General features: G+C 45.8%; 1 protein-coding gene across 1 annotated transcript in view; it reads left to right on the forward strand.

Annotated features, from left to right (window-relative positions):
* The first annotated feature begins 384 nt into the window (after positions 1–384).
* CNPY1 (canopy FGF signaling regulator 1) overlaps positions 385–20,868 on the forward strand; it is a 57,206-nt gene continuing 36,722 nt past the window's right edge. Inside the window, exons 1-2 of the mRNA XM_083580069.1 lie at positions 385–580; positions 6,591–6,712. Of these exons, the coding sequence (XP_083436195.1) occupies positions 6,607–6,712 (106 nt within the window). The 5' untranslated portion in view covers positions 385–580; positions 6,591–6,606. The remainder of the gene's footprint in view (positions 581–6,590; positions 6,713–20,868) is intronic.

Raw genomic sequence — 20,868 nt, forward strand, 5'->3', positions numbered from 1 at the left:
GACTGAGGCAGCCTAAGAGTTGGTCAAGTATTTTGGGAGCTCCTGGATTTGGGGGCCCTGGATGCCATCCTTGATTCCTCTACAGAACTTTATTACCTGGCTGCTAGGTAGGAAAATGTGCATTCTAATAAGCCTCCCCACAGCATGTTCCGGAAATCTTAAAACAGGGCCACGTGTCATGCAGGTGATTTCACTCACCATGGCAACTGGAATTCCATTCTCTCCCCTGTGCTACCTGCTTGGGGCAGGAAAACAGGAGCTTTCCATTGGCTGCCTGGCACCTTGTTTTTCCCCACATGGTGCCCTGTGATTGGTTCACTCCTCTCCCCCCCCCCCCCCGCCGCTGCTTCACTTTATGATAACAGAAGTGCTGGGAGAGCAAAGAGGCCGGGTGACAGCTTGCATCAGTGACAGACTCAACTGCTTTACTGAGAAAGAGAAATGAGAAGATCGTTGTGCTGAAGAGGGAGGAAAAAAATCTCTGGATGAACATCAGCTTCTTAAAAGTTACCCAGTCTGAAACTTACAGCCATACATATTGCAGCTTGGGTTGAAGAGAGGCTGAAATCTTGCAAAGTAGGTAAGCTTTTAAAATCCAACTGATGACTCTGAATAACATTTTATGAATCAAACACAGGAGCTTATCTTCAGAATGGTTTTGTTTCGTCTGAGATCACTGAAGTCCAGTTCAGTTTGGATTAGAAATATAGGATGGAGACTTTGTACTCTAAGGTATTTTTGCATCTCTGTAGGTTTGTTAGCCTTTGGGCCCAGAACGAAGCCCTCCTTCTGTCCCCATCCTCACAACATTTATTTAATTTTAAAATGATATTTCCTGCCAGCATGACTCCATAGAGCCTTGAGGGAAGCTATATTCAGGTTCCTGAATTACGTTGTATTTGCTAAGGGACATAGCAACAGAAAACACTAATTTATTCTGCATCCTGCTACCAGGTACCATAGCTAGTTTTAAAAAACATCTCCTCTTCCTTTTCCCTCTCAAAAACAAGGTAAAGTTTTAAAAATGTCTGAAGCCCTAGGACTGTCTTGAGTTCCAGAAAGAAACAATCACACGTATATTTACAGAAGTACTAAGTGAAATCTAAGCTCAAAAAATGATAGCCCTTGATTTCATGGGGCAGGCTACATTACAAACTAGAATGCAACCCCCCCCCCCAATGTACCTTAGTTTTGCATTTCAATGGCAAGGCAACATTTGGACTTTTTTATATATAAGAAAAAGTTAAAAGGTGCTTTTGCAAAGCACATCTTAGAAGGTAAAATTGTGTATAAGTTAAGAAGTTCATCAGTCCCTGGACTGAAGTATGAAAAGCTAGGGAAAAAATATCCCAGTTTTTCTTTTCTACTAACTATGTTCGAATAGGAACTTACATTTACCAGCCTCTGAAAAATCTAATCTAAATTTTAAGGGCTGCATGCACAATGTTGAGCATTTATTTCCCACCTCTTTTTATATGAGGTTATGGATGGCTCCAGCACAAAGAAGCATAATGCAGAGTGAAAAGTGGAGTGCTATGTGATCACAAAGTCTCTCTCCTTTCTCTAGTGGAGGCTGGTCCATTAGGGTGAATGGAGCATGGCCCCACCAACCTGTGCTCGCTTTGGCAGCACATATACTAAAACTGGACCCCACCAAATTCAGTTTGTGGGACGCGGGTGGCGCTGTGGGTTAAACCACAGAGCCTAGGACTTGCTGATCAGAAGGTCGGTGGTTCGAATCCCCACGACGGGGTGAGCTCCCATTGCTCGGTCCCTGCTCCTGCCAACCTAGTAGTTCGAAAGCACGTCAAAGTGCAAGTAGATAAATAGGTACCGCTCCGGCGGAAAGGTAAACGGTGTTTTCGTGCGCTGCTCTGGTTCGCCAGAAGTGGCTTAGTCATGCTGGCCACATGACCCGGAAGCTGTACGCCGGCTCCCTCAGCCAATAAAGCAAGATGAGCGCCACAACCCCAGAGTCGACCACGACTGGACCTAATGGTCAAGGGTCCCCTTACCTTTACCTTTAACTTCAGTTTGTACTCACCTGCCTGCCTCCTTACTCACAAGGCACCCAAGGGGTGGTGAAGCCTATTACCTTCCTTGTCTTTAATCTTGATGTTGATCTTACAGAACTCAGCAGGGAAGGGGGTACAATGAAAATTTGTTGGCTCCCTCTTTCATTGGTTCTCGCTCCACCTCCTGTGTCTTCCTTGCCTTCCATCCTACCAGTCTCAATGGGCCCTAGCCACCACTGCCGTCCACAATGGGTGCTCATTGTTATCTGCCCAGGCAGTGTCAATAGATGGAAAGGATTTTCCTGGACCAAGTTTAATACCTACTCTTTCCCCCCCCTTGCCAATATGGTCCATACTGTTCATTATGAGGGCTCTAGTCATCTGTTAGAATATGCTGATGCAGTGCGGAAGTGTTGCATGTATACACACACACACATGCTACAGAGTGAGTGAAGAGGTCCCATAACACACCACACACTTTCAAGTTATGTCAAGCAGAAACTTTCCGAAAGTGGCTCATCAGTATGTGTTGTTGTTCTTCATCCACCACACATGCAGTTCTATCGTGTTTTTGTCTGTGTGTTGACCGGGGAATGTATAAGCAGTGGCGTAGCGTGGGGGGTGCAGGGGGGGCCGGCCGCACCGGGCGCAACATCTGGGGTTAGGGCAAATCCATGGGTTAGGGGGCGCAAATCCACAGGTTAGGGGGCGCAAATTACTTGCCTTGCCCCGGGTGCTGACAACCCACGCTACGCCACTGTGTATAAGTGCAATGAGAGGTAGGTGGATGTGTTGAAGGAAGGGATATGGTCCTCCAGACATTGGGGTTGCCAGCAGAGCTAAAGGTCAGGGATGATGGAAGCTGAAGTCCAGCAGCATTTGCAGGGCCACAGGTTCCCACTCCCTGATTCAGTGGTTTGTATCTAGCCAACACAAAAGACAAATCAGAACGAGAGAGAGAGGGAAACAGTGGAAATCTTTCAGAACTCAGTTGCCAAAGGCTGCCTATGGCAAAGAGAGACCTCTTCAGTTATTGGCCCGGTGGAAGAGTCGCCACTTTGATTTAAGTCTTTTAAAATAGTATTGTGTTATCACCCAGCTCCAGTCATACAGAGAAGGGAGGCAGCAGGACCCCCTGATAAAGGCAGGTGAGCACCATCCTGGGAAGAAGGATTCTGCTCCAAGGGAAAAGGTAAACTGTGATGAACCACCTGGGACCCAGAAGGAGAGTGAAACTATACTCACTGCTGTGCAGGAAGGGGATGAGGCTTTTACAAAGGAGCAAGGCCACACAGAGAACCCACTGTTTCTGCTGGTGGCTGCACAGACCAGCTGAGGTCTCGTCATATATAGAAAAGAACAAGGAGCTGTCCATTGAGGACTTTCAACCAACGGTGCTGAAGCTAAGGCATGGCTTGGACTTGTTCCAAATAACTGGAACAAAGATACAGTGGTACCTCAGGTTAAGTACTTAATTCGTTCCGGAGGTCCGTTCTTAACCTGAAACTGTTCTTAACCTGAAGCGCCACTTTAGCTAATGGGGCCTCCTGCTGCTGCCGTGCCGCCGGAGCACAATTTCTGTTCTCATCCTGAAGCAAAGTTCTTAACCTGAAGCACTATTTCTGGGTTAGCGGAGCCTGTAACCTGAAGCATATGTAACCTGAAGTGTATGTAACCTGAGGTACCACTGTACTTTGGAGCTGCTAGTCAAGACTACTAACTTAGAACTCCATACGAGAAAGGCTTTAGGACACGGTTGTAAGGAAAAGGAGAGTTGCTAAGAGTTGAGAGATTAAGCCGAATCAACAGGGTTGCACTCCCTCTCTCCCTCTCCCAAGAAAAGTAATCCATTGGGGCACCCAAGGCTGATTCCATCCCAAACCTGAACCAGCATCCAGTCTGGAATGGGTCCCAATAATCACTTTCCTCCAAGAGCACCTGCAGCTGATGAAGCAGTAGTTATCATAAACCTCTAGGTGCAGGGTGAGTCCCCCCCCACCCCCAATGACCACACTACTGACTCTATAAAGGTAGCAGGTGACACTAGATTATTGCTGACTAGTTTGGGTGGGAATTGCTCCTTGTCTGCTGAGGAAGCAGTTTGTCTGTTTGGAAACTTGGCTGAGACCAGCATGCAGGCAACCCCACCCCCCACAAATGGGTCCATGCCTCATTGGCTTTGCACAGTTGCTATTCTTTGGTTTATACACAGTAGAGAAACTGGTTCCAGCAATGAAATTTAGAAGGGGGAGGGGAGAATAGCTGCCAAGGTATCCTGGAGTTTGAATCTGACTCAGTTTGGAAAGCCGCCAAGAGTGGATGGGGCTTATTTGTGTGTATGAGATTCAAATAACATTTTACAAACATGCAAATAGTTAAAAGGAACTAATTTTGATCATCTGGGGGATAGGGAACTTTTTCAGTACCAAAGTCTTGGAACACAACAGTGCAGGATGGCTTTCTCTGCCCTCACCATAGGTGGCAAAAAATACAGATCTGCCAACTCTCACACTTTCCGAAAGATTACTGATTGAACTCATTTATCTCCTGTTTTCAGCTCTGATGCCTCCCACTTTGCCTTTGGTTTTGCCTTGTTTTGATTTTTTTATATATAGAAAAAACAATGTTAATCAAAGCAGTTCAAGAGCTGAGCTTGCAGAACAGTTTGGTACATAGTTCAGGTCCTTTGCAAATCCATTAGCCCTTTGCACTACAGCTCAGGTTCTTTGTATGGAGCTAAGCAGGAAAAACGTTGCTTTGCTGTGTGATGCAGCAAGCTCAGCTCTCAAAGCTTGAAAGACAGCTTAGATTTAAGTCCTTGTTGGTAGATGTTGTAAGGAATGTCTAACTCAGAACTCGCAACATGTGAACATAAGAAGAGCCCTGCTGGATTGGATCAAAAGCCCAATATTTAATTTCTGGCACTGAGGCTCAAACAAGCTGTGGCAAGGCTGAAACGGTGTGCTTAGCTCTCTTCAGCAAAAGGAGAGTTCCAGGTGCAGTCCAGGGGGCATTTAAATATCAAATAAGGATGTCTTTGTTGCTGTAACAGAGGCGCGGCACTGATACAGAGAAATCTCTCAGACAGAGGGAAATGGATCATCGCAACGTGACAGATCGATTATGTACAACACATCTTGTTACAGGTGCATCTTACAATACATTGCATAGTGATACGGAAAGCTGGGCAGACTTTTTTGCACTGTGGTTAAAGCATGTGGCAGAAGGATAATGTCCTGGAAATTCATCTAACACAAGAGCACTTCTCAACGGCTAGCTGGTTTGAAAACCCATTTCAATGTTTGTGATAAGAACATGACACTATTAGAAGAGGCCAAACCAGAACCCTGAGTGGCCAGCAAGGTGCCTGTTGAAAGCCCATTAGCAGGGCCTGAGTGCAATTTATGATTCCTAGCAACTCATATAAAGAGGCGTTCTGCCTCTGACCATGGAGGCAGACCCTAGCTGTTATGGCTAGCAGCCATTGATATAGCTTTATCTTCCATGGATTTCTTCAATCCAAGTTGGCACCCATCGCTACACCTTGTGGTAGTGAGTTCCAAAGTTTAACTGCATGCTTCATTGTCCTAAATCTCCTACCACTGAGCTTCATTGAATGGCCTGAAGTTCTAGGGTTATGAGGAAAAAAAGGAATACCCGTATTTTTTGCTCTATAAGACGCACCAGAGCACAAGACACACCTAGTTTTTGGAAGAGGAAAACAAGAAAAAAAATGTTCTGAATCTCAGAAGCTAGAACAGCAAGAGGGATCGCTGCGCAGTGAAAGCAGCAATCCCTCTTGCTGTTCTGGCTTCTGGGATAGCTGCACAGCCTGCATTCGCTCCATAAGACGCACACACATTTCCCCTTACTTTTTAGCAGGGAAAAAGTGAGTCTTATAGAGCGAAAAATACGGTGATTTAGGCACATTTGCCTTATACAGAGTCAGACTATTGGTCCATCCAGCTCAGTAATGACAACACAGTTTGGCAGCGGCTTTCTAGGGTTTCAGACAGGGAGTTTTTCCTAGTCCTATCTGGAGATTTCGGGGGTTCGACTTGGGGCTTTCTGGGTGCAAGGCTGATGCTTCTCCACTGAGCTCTGGCCCTTTCCCCACACGGTGCAAAATTTTACACACCTCTAGGGTATAAAAAATGAGAGTAGGCAAAGTCATGCACACAACACCAGTACTAACTTTTTAATTTGAAAAAAGGTGAGTTATAATGTTATAACCGTAGGGGATCTGCTCCACCTCCTTGATCATTTTGTGTTTAAAAATGGTATAGAATTGCAACTTATTTATATAGGCTTCCACTAAATTAGCCTTCTCCTAAGGCACACATTATTTGATTGGAGAACTGCTTTGCAAAATTCTGAAGGTTGAGGATTTTGAACTCTAGTCTGCATGCGGTTTTGCAAAGTGCAAATCAGATCGGCTGGCATTGAAATTTCTCCCCATCCCTAATACCCATGGTTGTTATTTAACCCTATCTGAGTGTGCCAGGATTGGGGCTATAAATGGCCACCTATAAAAAGCACATTTGTGTTTTGCTAATGCCCTGTCTATCCCCTCAGATTGGGTGCCTGAGGAATGGCTGTGTCTCCAGTGACGATGTTGCTCCTGCTACCACCGCTGCTGCTTGTTCTGTTCAGCGACACCGCTAAAGGACAGCGAGACCCAGAGCTGTTCTGTGGAGGTTAGTAGCCCAGCTGGGTATTTCCTCATGTGCCTCATTGACTTAGCACATCGCAAGTGCCGTGGTTTCCTGGAATTAGGTCAGTTACTGCTAATCCCCCAGAGCTCTCACCTTTGCGTATGGCCAGCTCTCAGCAATAGGACAGCTATTTATGTGTGGCTGCTTCCCATTTTGCACCAGCAGCATAATGGGAGACTGTGGGCTGGATCCAACTTACCTGCAGCAGGCTCATTTAAATCAATGACTACGTATTGGATTTGAAATTGTTTTTATATATTTCATTGTTTTGACTGTTTTTATGCCTGCAATTGTTTTCTATTTGGTTTTATTGTATTGTGACAGTGCTCTGAAGTGCTTTATGGGAAGTGATCCATAAATCAAATAAGCAAAAATACAAATAATGCTTCTGTTGATTTTGAATAGTCTACACTGAGTATGTCTTCGTTGATGGCTCTGCCTGTGAAAGGTGGCCATGCTTCTGAAAACCAGCTGCAGGAAACCACACAGGAGAGCACTCTTGTGCTCCTATCCTGCTTGCAGGAATCTGATTGGCCTCCGTGAGAAAAGGAGGCTGGACGAGATGGGCCACTGGCCCAATCCAGCAAGCTCTTCTTACATTCTCAGTTGGATGCAACCCCATGGGCAGTATTATTCAATTAAGTTTTGCTCATATTAGACCCACTGAGATTAATGGACATAATGTTCATACATTTCAATGAGTCTATGCTGAGTAAGGCTGAGTAAGGCTGAGCCTACACTGAGAAGGCTGATCGCCGAAGAATTGATGCTTTTGAATTATGGTGTTGGAGAAGTCTCTTGAGAGTCCCATGGACTGCAAGAAGATCAAACCTATCCATTCTGAAGGAAATCAGCTCTGAGTGCTCACTGGAAGGACAGATCCTGAAGCTGAGGCTCCAAGACTTTGGCCACCTCATGAGAAGAGAAGACTCCCTGGAGAAGACCCTGATGTTGGGAAAGATGGAGGGCACAAGGAGAAGGGGACGACAGAGAACATGGATAGTGTTCTTGAAGCTACCAGCATGAGTTTGACCAAACTGCGGGAGGCAGTGGAAGACAGGAGTGCCTGGCGTGCTCTGGTCCATGGGGTCAAGAAGAGTCGGACACACTAAACGACTAAACAACAACACACTGAGTAAAACTTAGCTAAAGCTAAGTAAAATGCTGAACTCCACTCCATGTTCAGGGTCCCACCCTTTGGTTTTCACGTGGCTGCTTCTCCCACTGCTCCAGCAACATAATGAGAAAGACCCCGTTTAGGGGCGCAGAATTTGGTTGTTTATTTTGCTTCCGTCTCACCTACTCTTCCCACGTAATCCCCTGCTGCGTGCATTTCCAGGGCAGTGGCGTGAGATGCACTGTGGAGAAGCACCACCAATGCTGTAGAGATGCCTTAAGAGTGGCCCTTGCAGTTGATTCACACGTGGAGGCGCATCACACACCATTATTATTATTATTATTATTATTATTATTATTATTATATTTATTGAATTTATATACCGCCCTATACCGGGAGGACTCAGGGCGGTTCACAAAATAAAATGAAAATATAAAACCACAAAATACATAACCAAAATAAAAACAACCCAATAACCCCCCACCCGAATTGAGGTATGGTTGTAAATCCAAAGATATTTTTCAAAGGGCCAATCAAATACCCTCTTCTAGTCCAATATGCTGTAGGCAAGAGGTTGCATGCTTGAGAGCTCCCTTGTTTTAAAACCCCCACACATAGAAAACATGGCTAAGATGGACTCCCTTCCCTGGCCTGCTGGTTTTCCATGGGCAGGGAGATTTTGATGCAGGGAAGCATTCAAGAATAAAGTCAGTCACCCACCTTCAATCTGCAATGTCTCCGTTGCTGGGACACTGTACCATAGGAGTTCTCTGAATATGTAGATCTGTTCCTAGGATTTATTTTCCATGATCAGCCTGGGTCTTAGTAGTTATAAGGAAAGCATTGCCGATGAATAAAGCATGCAAGTTTAATACTACTACCAAATGTAAATGATACGTTCATATTGACCCTTTTATTTGCGCAAATAAGGCTGCAATCCTATACAGTGGTACCTCGGGTTAAGTACTTAATTCATTCCGGAGGTCCGTTCTTAACCTGAAACTGTTCTTAAACTAAAGCACCACTTTAGCTAATGGGGCTTCCTGCTGCTGCCGCACCGTTGGAGCCCGATTTCTGTTCTCATCCTGAAGCAAAGTTCTTAACCCAAGGTACTATTTCTGGGTTAGAGGAGTCTGTAACCTGAAGCGTCTGTAACCTGAAGCGTCTGTAACTCGAGGTACTACTGTATTTATTTCTCTGGGAGCCAGGGCCGTTGAACACAGTTAATGTTCCCCGTGTTTATTTATTTGATACTTCAGTTATAAACAGCTTTTAATATCAAACCAGCTTGAAGATATTGAAATCCTTCTAGAACTTGTCCTTGCTGGCTGGCACAGCGCATTCTGCATAACCTAATACCTCTATGCAGGGAGTCGGTCCATTCAGGAGCACCCATGTTGCCCTCTCGTCCTCCTCTGCAATTCCTCCTGGCTCCAAAACAACAAGGCTTTGTCATCTATTGACAGTTGCATGCAGGAGGGGAAAACTCTCCATCTGTGGTCGCCGAGCAGAGAGACAAGTGGCTGTGTCTTTTAACAGATGGCACAATGAGCTATAAGAAACGTGCATTCCCCCCTGAGACAGATAACCTGACACGAAGTAGTTTCAGCAACATATTGAAATAAACCCTCCCTTATGAGTGTCGGTGGCTGCAAAAGCCGCCGCTCGTCAGTCCCCGGATCCCTTGACAAAAGTCTGGTTTGGGTGATGCAAGCGCGGCAGTTTTGAGAGACAGACCACCTTGTGTTTCCTGAAAAGTAGCAGAAGGAAACAAGGTGGCAATTGATGTGGCTTACAGATGCGCATGGATTTAAAGGGACCAAGAGCTGTAGCAGCCATCGTTCTCCCACCCAGAATGAGATCTACGCAAGAAACAGATATGTTTCCCTGCTGTGGTTGAATGCAGGTTGCAGCAGTTCTCTTTTTCTCCAGTTAATTTCCGGACTCTACTCTGGAGTGTATTTCAGTGTACAGTGTTTCCTATGCCACCACCCCACAGAAATTTCACCATCTCCTTTTGACACACACTGGTCTGCTGCAGATGGAACTGGTGGGAAGGGAAATGCTGTAGAATTCCCAAGACGATGCTTTTGAAAAGATTTTTGTGTCCCCAGTGTGGTGTAGTGGTTAAGAGCGGTAGACTCGTAATCTGGTGAACCAGGTTCACGTCTCCGCTCCTCCACATGCAGCTGCTGAGTGACCTTGGGCTAGGCACACTTCTCTGAAGTCACTCAGCCTCACTCACCTCACAGAGTGTTTGTTGTGAGGGAAGAAGGGAAAGGAGAAGGTTAGCCACTTTGAGACTCCTTCAGGTAGCAATAAAGCGGGATATCAAATCCAAACTTTTCTTCTTCTTCTTCTTCTTCTTCTTCTTCTTCTTCTTCTTCTTCTTCTTCATTGCTATTTAATTCTCCCTTAGGATAGGGATGGAGAACCTCTTTTGGCCCAAGGGCCGTATTTAAACATGGCCAATCTCCTGAGGGCAGCATTCCAACGTTGGGTGTGGCCAAAGCAATCAATAACAATCCATTCAGTGAAATAACATAAAATAAAGAAAAAAACAGTGCCACCCAGAGAAACATCCATGAGCAAAGGCACTTCATGGATGGGGAAGGGAGGAAACAGGATCCCACTTCCTGGCTCCACCCTCAAGCCTATGTTTTCATCCTAAACTGCCAACAGAGTCTAGGCTCATAAGATCTCCTCCCATTTCTCTTTCCCCTCTGACAAATCCTGGCAGGATCCTGTGGTGCTGATCCAAGTGGGGCTCTGTGTTTGTGGCAATCAGCTGAGAGGGATCCCTGCTTATCAAGGAACCATCTTGTTTGTTTACCTGTCCACACCTGAAGTCATGTATGATGTCAGGGGCAAGTCAGGTGGACCTGGTTTGGGGGAAACGGGCATGTGGGCCAAATTAGGACCCCTACTATGCCTAGTTAGGCCCCCATGGGACAGAGGGTCCTCACTGCTATTTTACCCCATAGCCACATCCCCTCATTGCAGGCTTGGATGCCTTCTCCATAGCATAATGGTTAATTTGCACGAGACCCAAGTTATTTTAACTCATCGGCCTTTCGGATGACTTGGGATTGGCTATGGTTGCTAAGACCTTTACAGAATCCAGACTAGGCAGATTTCCGCCTTGTGCTCAACAAGAGGGCTCTGGTTCTGTGTAATCTCATTGCTAATAGCCCTGCTTTGCATGTCAGATATCAGCCTGCAAGGCTGCCTAATGAAGCCGGGCATCCCACTGATTTATTGACAAATGCCACAGCATAGAATTGATCCAGCTTTTTCCTTAGACTAAAAATGTTCCACCAAAAGGAGCATTCAGTGCTGAGTATAAACAAAAGTGCTTAAGACCAGCCAAGGAAGTGGGCTCAAGATTTAGGTCATGATATACAATTTGAAGATTGGGAAAGGATGTGGAAGGCGAATTTAAAATTTACAGACTGTATTTTATCGAAAGAGAATTATATGAAAATGATGTCTAGATGGTACATTACACCAGGGAAAGTGGCTAAAATGTATAAGACGGGATCAAAAACTTGTTGGAGATGTAAAGAAAAAGATGGTACATTTTATCCTATGTGGTGGGAATGAAAAAAGGTCAGAAATTATTGGGAAATGATATATAATGAATGGAAAAAAAATGTTTGAAAAGACTTACGTTAAGAAACCAGAAGCATTCCTCCTAGGGATTTTAGATCAAGAAATAAGAAAAGACAACTGGAAATTATTTATGTATACAACAACAGCGGCAAGAATTCTACTAGCACAAGCTTGGAAGACAGAAGAAACCCTAACGAAAGAACAATAGCAAGAAAAATTAATGGAATATGCAGAATTAGCCAAATTAACAGATAAATTACATGAAAGGGACAACAAAGACTTTAAAAGAGAATGGGAACCATTTACAATATATATGAAGAGACAACATGAAGAGCTGGACTCATTGGCAGGGTTTGAGTAAACATTCACAAATGTAAATAATAATAATAATAATAGATGTAAATGTATTAGGAATTAATTGGGGAAATAATACGCAGGATGAATAAATTGAAAGTAAAACAAAGTGGAAGTATGAGGGAAGTCCAGGGGAGGGGGGCAGGAAAAAATGGAAAATTGTTAGAGAGATATTTCATAAAGGATGTATATATTGAAAAACCAGTAAAAACTATTTAAAAAATAAATAAATAAATAAAAAGACCAGCCAAGGAACACACAGGGTAGAGCAGTGTGCCGTGAAGCAGAGGAGCAAAAATGCCCCTCAAGGCACCCTCTCCAGCCGATTCCTTTGCCAAGGCACCTGCGTTTATCTGGAGTGGAAGGTCTGCAGGTTGCAGCTAGTTCTGCGTATTCACTTTCAGTTCATGCAAGGGGATGGTAGCCAGTTGCAGAGTCTGCAAGGGCTCCCTAGAAGGTGCCCAACGCTGTCTGCACACTGCAACATTGCAGGGAAATATCCGTAATGACAGTCAAGCTTCCCCTTGGGGATGCTGCGCATTGGAAGTCAGTTGTTAGGCTTTCCAGATAGGAGTGGCTGAATCCTGTCCAGGAAAGAAAGAGAAAGGTAAAATTAATAGCCTCTCTCAAATATTAAGGTGGGCAACCAGCATCTGTGATAAAGGGGTAGAATTTGGTTGCAGGTGATGAGAAACACTGCTTTGGGATGCAATCATACACCCACCAACTGAACTGTGTCTAGGATCGCACTGTGAATCGGGTATAATCTATCTGTAAAATATGTTATTTCAGGGCTGAGGATCTGCAGTGTATGTGTGAATGTCTGTACTGTGTTGCCGCTGGTGCCGAGTTTTATATTTTGGACTGTTGGTTTGCCATTTTGGAATCACAGAGTTCTGCAGAGCCTGAGAAGTACTGAAGTATGTGACCTTCCTTTTAAAAAAAACAAAAAACCCACTGTTATGTACTGAAGTTCTCACCCTGGGCCAGCAGGGGGATACTGTAGATAGTTTTCACTCAGGTCCGCATATGCAAATAAGGAATTGAAAGTGACATTCAGTGATTGGATAGTTACAGAAAGTTGTTACTGTTGCTTTGTAGTCGAGCTCTATATAAGCAGGTTGACTGAACCCTTCAGTTCAGTTCTGTTCTGGCCTGTGAATAAACAAGAGCTGTGTCGTTTGATATGTTCACCCACAACTTAACACCCACCTCAGCTACCTAATGACGATTCTAATAGTAAAAGGTAGGGAAAGGTGGATATTAAAAGTAGCTTGTGGGGTAGTGGCTAAAGTATCAGGCTTGGCCTAGGGAGATTTAAGGTTCAAAACTTCCTCAAGGCTTCCTGGCCTTGTTCACACTTCACAGAAGGGAGCCTCCAGCTTGTGGCCAAATTTGGCCTGCCAGGCCATTCCCACCCCCCGCCACAGCCACACCCACCTGCCTCCCACCCATAGGAGCCAGTTCCTAGGAGCTGAGGTCCCTTCGCCCCACAATAAAATATTTGAGGGACCGCTGCCCCCCCAAATAAATAGGCATTGCCATTCAAATGGTTTGTGATAGATTATGCGGGGTAGGGCTTACCAGATTCCTCCCCCCCATATTTTATCCAGGTTGGCATCCCTGCCCCCACCTGATGGCAGGTGTGGGGCAGGTAAAGCTGTGGCTGCAGGGGAACTATGGTGTTCCTGATTGCTCTTCCGCAAGTGGAATTTGTGCCTGCTGCCCTTTAAATGTTGTGAACTGCCTTGTGATCTTCGGGCGAAAGGCGGTATACAAATTTAATAAATAAAATAATGAATCTGGTGCCTAATGTGAGCCCCTCTGGGAATTTTGTGTTTTTAATGTTTTGTTGAGAACTGCCCAGAATGGCTGGGGCAACCCAGTCAAGATGGGTGGCATATAAATAATACATTTATTATTATTATTATTATTATTATTATTATTATTATTATTATTATTTCCATGAAACTGTTTTTAAAAGGAGCAATACTTCATAAATTTAAGCTTAATTATAAAAGTTAAAATAAAATGTGGAGACAATTGTTCTTCTAATCAACATAAATGATCAATACATTTATTATTATTAAAAATTATAATGGTTCTGCTTGGAAGTTCCTGATCAGAGCTGAGTGGGCCCAATCCCTGCTGATCGCAAGCCTGACTGAAGCAGAGCTGATCCCTGTCAAAAGTGGGGCAGGAATCTGTGGCACTGTAGCTGGAATGTAAGCCAGGCTCAGCGGTGGATTTAGGGGAGCTGAGCTGAAAGGGCACCTCAACAATAATGCAGAAAAGAAGGCGAGGGGAGGGAAGTTGCTGGATTTTGGTGTCACACAGGGGGCCACTGATATTTGAAAGCCCCAAGTCCGCCACTGGAGGGCTGCAAAGGAAGACTCAAGTGGGGACTTGAACCATGTGACTTGTAGCATGTGACCCCGCCCACCAGCCAAAAGAGCCTCACCTGGCTGTGCCTCAGCCCTGCAGTAAATCACAGGTAATGGTTTGTTGTTGTTATGTACTGAAGTTCTCACCCTGGGCCAGCAGGGGGATACTGTAGATAGTTTTCACTCAGGTCCGCATATGCAAATAAGGAATTGAAAGTGACGTTCAGTGATTGGATAGTTACAGAAAGTTGTTACTGTTGCGTTGTAGTTGAGCTCTATATAAGCAGGCTGGCTGAACCCTTCAGCTCAGTTCTGTTCTGGCCTGTGAATAAACAAGAGCTGTCTGAAGAATTGCTGTGTTGTCTGATATGTTCACCCACAACTTAACAGTTGTGATTGCATCTTTCCAGTCTGGAGGGAAGAAAACACCGAATCCTGATTTAGTATTATGCCCGAAAAATGGGATTGTGGGGTTTTCACTGGCAACAAAACGCAACGTGCAGCTAAGGTTTGTTCTCAGCTTCCTGGTTGTGGGTTTCTGGAGCAAAAGTCTTGGAGCTGTGCTCCCCCCCCCCTCTGCTCCGTGTCCCTCTGTGCTGCATCACCAGGTACCTCCAGAATTTGCATTTGCAATATGATGCCTTTGTGTGGATATTTGCTTTGGCAAATTCAAGGCAACTGCTTTATTTATCAAAGGAATTGCCGGCCAGTGAAGAAATGTGTGACAGCAGGTTACACGGCTGCATATTTGGTCCTGGGAGTGAGTCAGGCATCGAGGCAATTATCTTCCATTCAGGATGACAACTGAGAGACGTGCTCATTCTGTCTTGAGGAATAACCCTGTTATTTTAGTATTTATTTCCAGGCTTCTGAACCAGTGCTAACTTGTCAGGATGCAAAAGCCCCCTTTGCTTCTGCTTTGGTTTCCTATCTGGGCTGGATTATTCAATTACTGGCTGTTTGGCCTCCTCTCAACCTTTCTAAATCATTTCCAGCTCCCACACAAGGCCTTGGCAGGAGTTGAAAGATGGTTTCAACTGAAAATTTCACAGCTTCATCAGCCCTTCCCGGCCGCCTGATCTCCGGACTTAATTAATTTTAGAGGAGGACTGGAACAAGCGTTCAGACGGAATGGGCCTCATCTGTCTTCTGGGGGCACTGAGGCAGTGGGGCAAAAGAAACATGCAGAGCACCCTCTGCTGTTGGTGCAAGGGAGTACCAGAAACATAGTCCCAGTTCTGCATCAAGCACCACCGATGGTTCCCAGTCTGTGCCAGGATCCTGCACATCTCAGACCCTGGGCAGTTTTTTTTGGAGGCAGTGATATGGGACCGCACAGAGACATTTGACACAACTGGAGGACCCAGAACAGCCGTCTCCAGCTTGGTACCCTCCAAGAACTACAGTTCCTATCCCATGCTGGCTGGGGCTGATGGGAGCTATAGTCCAAAATATCCAGAGGGCACCTGGTTGACTAGGAGTGCCAACTTGACTAAAATATTTGGGGGCCCAAGTAAGCCCCACCCTGAAGAATTGATCATGATGTGGTGCTTGTACACCATTTGAATGGCAATGCACATCAACCCTGGGGGGCCCCCATACCCCTCAAGTATTTTATTATGGGAGTGAAGACACCTCGGCCCCTAGGCGTTTGCTCCTATATGGTTGACAAAGGCTGATCTCCAAGAACCAACCATCTCAAGGTAGCCTGGAGTGCTTCTGCGCATGGATGGTATGTCTGAACACTGCAGTGACTCATCTGAGCACAGCCTTGATTCCCAACTCTTTCCCTTCACCACCCAGGCCTCAAATGCGACAGTGGCAGCAGACCCAATGGGAAGCACAGAGTTCTGCAGGAGTGGCCTCCTGGCCCTTTTACCAGGGGTCTCCTTGGGTGCAAAGGTCCACTGTGGAGGAGGACTTGAAGTCACAGAATCACAGAATTGCAGAGTCAGAAGGGAGCACAAGGACCATCGAGTCTAAACTCCGTGCAATACAGATATCCTTTTGCCCAATGCAGGGCTTGAACCCCAAACCCTGAGATTAAGAGTCTTGACCCCATCTTCTTTCCTGCTGAGTTCCAGAAGGGCAACACCAAAAAATAAGACAGAGGATGCTGACAGCCAGGACCACCCTCTGGACCAGGTATCACTAGGAAGGCTGGATGTTGGCTGCCTGGGGACAGACTGATGTTGGCTGGGCACAGTCCCATTCACTCGATAACAGACCAGCCTCCACTGCTACTGAGCAACGCAGTGTCCAGCTCTTTTATTCTGGTCACCCGCGGTCAGCTTGCCTTGCGTTCCTTCCAGCAGGAGAGGAAGGAGAAGCAATCTTTAAGGTGGTGTTTAGAGAGCCGCTGGAGCAACTGAACATCATCAAAGAAAGTAGCGCGTAGTTAAACTGTGGAACTCACTGCCACTGGAGGCACTGAGGGCTACCAACTTGGATGGCTTTAAAAGAGGACTGAACAAATCTATGGAGGATAAGGCTGTCAGTTGTCGCTGCCAATGATGGATCTGCTCTGCCTCAGCGGTCAGAGGAAGTAATGCCTCTGAATTGACCAGTGCTTGCAGGTTTCCCTCAAGGATGTGGTTGGCCACTGTGGGAACAGGAGGCTGGTTCAGGTGGTCCATTGGCCTGATCCAGCAAACTCTTTTTATGCTCTTCTTCATGTTGGTGCAAGGCTGTAATATCTGAACGAAGCCATCTCCTTCCCTGCAGACCCTCTTGGATATTAAGGTTGGCAGGAGACGATCTCTTGGTAGTTCCACCACCCGCAGCAGCAGTCCATATCCTAATTAACATCAAGTATAAGTAAATCCTGACTGAACAGAAACTTGATCTTAATTTGTCAGAAATGTTTTAGCCATATGGTTATCCTGCGGCTCCTAGCTGCAAGAATTTAAAGACAAAAATACACAGAGTTCCCCGAGTTCATTAGAACAGCTAATACATCTTGAAAGCATGAACCTAGCAAGCTGTTTCATCGCTGGAGAGCTGCAAAGGAGGAGGAGGAGGAGCCACTTTTCTTGGCAGCAGCTAAGAAGTTTTTAGTGAGATTTGTGTGGAGCTCTTGATAGACAGCTTTTAGGACAGAGTTACCTTGTCTGGCAGCAGCTATGTATGTGAGGAGTTCACCCTTTTTAAAAGAAGGTACAGAGCTTGTATCAAGGTGGAGAACCTGTGGCTGCCCAGATGTTGTTGGACTACAACTCCCATCATCCACCGTCCTTGAGTCTTGGCTATGCTGGCTGGGGCTGATGGGAGTTGGAGTCCAACAGCATCTGGAGGACTGCAGGTTCCATATCCTAGACTTGTGGGATAAAACAGGTATAACTTCCAGGGTACAATAAAAAAAAAGCCAGGCGTTTGTAAACCACTTTTGTTTTTAACTCCTATAGCGTTTCTGTATAAATGAGAGCCAGGCAGCCAATAGCAGCTCTGACTTGTAGCAAATTGTGAATAGCTGACTAAACAGGGGCCCCTCCTTGCAGGAACAGCCAATGCCTTATCAGCCAAGGGCTCCCCCAGGCACTAAACAGATGAGCTTAGTTGGAACAGACTTTGTTATCTTTTGACACTTTATTGGGAAATCAGTTTCTTCTGTGAAGGGGGAAAGGGGTGTTTGTATTGGAACAGATGGTATTCCCCTTTGAAAGGTGCCAAATCTCTAACTAGACAGGAAACAAAATCCTCCTCTCCCCTCCAGGAAAGGACTGCCCCTCTCCCCATAGAAGCTCTCCCTTCACCACAAGGTAGAACTGCTCAGTTGAATATATTTGCTTTAGGTGCTATATATTTGCAAAGATGCTGAAGTGTTTCACTAAGCTTTTAGGACAACCTTCCCCAACCTGATGCCCACCAGATGTTTTAGACTGCAGTGTCCATCAGCCCCAACTAATGTAGTCAATGGTCAGAGACAATGGGAGCTGGTACCTGACAACATAGTGATGTATGGAAGTGAGAACTGGACCATAAAGAAGGCTGATCGCCGAAGAATTGATGCTTTTGAATTATGGTGCTGGAGGAGACTCTTGAGAGTCCCATGGACTGCAAGAAGATCAAACGTATCCATTCTGAAGGAAATCAGCCCTGAGTGCTCACTGGAAGGACAGATCCTGAAGCTGAGGCTGCAATACTTTGGCTACCTTATGAGAAGAGAAGACTCCATGGAAAAGACCCTGATGTTGGGAAAGATGGAGGGCACAAGGAGAAGGGGATGACAGAGGACGAGATGGTTGGACAGTGTTCTCGAAGCTACCAGCATGAGTTTGACCAAACTGCGGGAGGCAGTGGAAGACAGGAGTGCCTGGCGTGCTCTGGTCCATGGGGTCACAAAGAGTCGGACACGACTAAACAACAACACCCGACAACATTGGTCAAGGATCAGGTTGGGGAGAGCTGCTTGAGGAGAGCCTAGCTGGCTGCATCTTAAACCTGCATCCCAAGGGTCTTGGGTCCAGTTTTGCTGAGCAGCTCAACAGCAGAACATCTGCTTTGCATGCAGAAGGTCCTGGGTTCAACCCTGACATCTCCAGGTTAGGGCTAGGGATGTCTACCCGCCTCCTTCTGGTAACTCCTGTGGCCAAGCTGGTGCCAAACATATTGCTCTGCTCTCCCTTGGACCACATCAGCAAGGCCGAGAGAGGCGTCTTGTCGTCTGGGCAGCCCAGGAGCTCCAGACACACAGCCCAGGCTTGTGCCCCAGGGAGGTCACCTCGGTGCTGCTAACACAGAAGTTTGACTTCACCCCCAGAGGCGCTGTCTCTTGAGACAGATCAATACGCCAACAATCTGCAGCGATCAGCAGGTGAAGTATTCCATGCTGTGGAGATATAAGCATGGTCATCCCATGTCTGCAGACCAAACAGCAGTCAAGGACCACAGAAGCAGTGTTGCTGGAAAGAGAAAAGAAAAGGCTGGTGACAATCTAGTTTTTGTATGGCTCATGGAGTGTCATGTAGGAAGCTGTGTGCTGTGTAACTTGTACTGAGTCAGACCATTGGTCCATCAAGGTCCTGTTGTCTATATCAGGGGGGACAGGGGGCCTGTGCCCTTTCATACTGCATCACAGTGTGGTACGCTGGTTTGACATCAACTGCTAGGAAGTGCCTACAGAGGGTGGTGAATACAGCACAAGATATTATGGGCTGTCCCATGAATCCGCTAGATGACATCGCGGAAGAACGTTGCCTCAGGAGAGTGAGGAAAATTCTCAGGGGTGTTTCATACCCTGGCCGGCACTTTCTTGATCTCCTGCCCTTGGGCAGAAGATACAGAAGCCTGATTAGTTGCACCAACAGGGTAAAGAACAGCCTCTGTCCGTGGGCTGTTGGGCTGCTGAATGAAAAGATAACAACAGGGCAACTGACTTTCGGGTTTGGTGTGTGTGTGCGTCAGTAAATGAGGGGAATTAAGACTAAGAGAGCTGAGTGGGGGGTGCTCGTGTAATCTCACTGTATACAAGTTGTACAAGTGACAATAAAGTATTTCAATTCAATTTCAGTCTACAATTCCCATCCTCCCAGAGCATTGGCCCTGCTACCCAGCAGTGATGGGACCTGGAGTCCAGCAGCGTTTGAAGGGCCATAGGTACTCCATCCCTGGTCTACATTGACTGGCTGTGACTCTCCAGGATCTTTCCCAGCCTGGAGATGCCAGGGATTGAACCCGGAAACATTTGAAAGCAAAGCAGATGCTCTCCCACTAACCTGTTCCACTTGCGTCACTGGACTCACAACTACTGTTGTGGGGGGGAAAGGCTAATATGCTGGTCCAGTTGGTCAGCATGTAGTTCCCTCCTCTGGCCAGAGGTGGGGGTGGTGTGCAGGCTGGCTTTCCCAAGGGTCAGGTCCCACTGCAAGCTTGATCTTTGACACACACCGGGGCTCCAAGTTTCAAGCCACCACTAGCACATCATGCAAGAGGCTACACCAAACCTTCCTCTGCAAAAGGCTAGTTTGCAACCTGCAGGAATTTCTTTTTCACATGGGGAGCCATTCAAAGACACAAAGCGGTACAGCCTGGTCTAAAGTGGTACAAGCTGGGATTTCGGCCATTCCATTCTACTGCCTCATTCTGTGTGGTGGGGAGATCAGGTCTGAAAGTTCTGAGCTGAGGAGAACAAGGAGGAAGCAGCCAGGAGAAATTCACGCTTTTCCAAATCTTGCAATGCAGTTTTGCAACCAGGAAAGGTGTACAAAAATGCGTACGCTTGGGTAGCATCCACATGTGAATTCATATATTACTGAAAATTGCATACCGAAATGTGTTATGTTACGTGAAATTGCTTTGTGAAAATGTTTATAGTAGGCACAGTAGCATTAAAAATGTGTATACTGGGAGAAATTTGCACCGAAATGCTCGTTTTCTTTCTTTTGCATATATAGAAGTTTTTATTACTTTTTCCAAACCTTTTCACAATAACCTTCAAATCAAATACATTGTTTCATAAGTTGACTCCCACCCTCACTATCACAGCATTTATACTCAAACTTTTTCTACCACATAATATTACCTATTACCCAAAGTTTCTCTATTACAATTATTTTTGAAATGTTGATTTTCATGAGGTGTTTTTAAAAATAAAATAAAAAAGTGATGTGATGTGGAAATGTGGAGAAAAGAACTGAAGGCTGGAAAAATGAGAAACTGAGAAAAACCAGAAA

The sequence above is a fragment of the Podarcis filfolensis genome, assembly GCF_964270895.1.
Source record: "Podarcis filfolensis genome assembly, chromosome: 12".
Lineage (NCBI taxonomy): Eukaryota > Metazoa > Chordata > Lepidosauria > Squamata > Lacertidae > Podarcis > Podarcis filfolensis.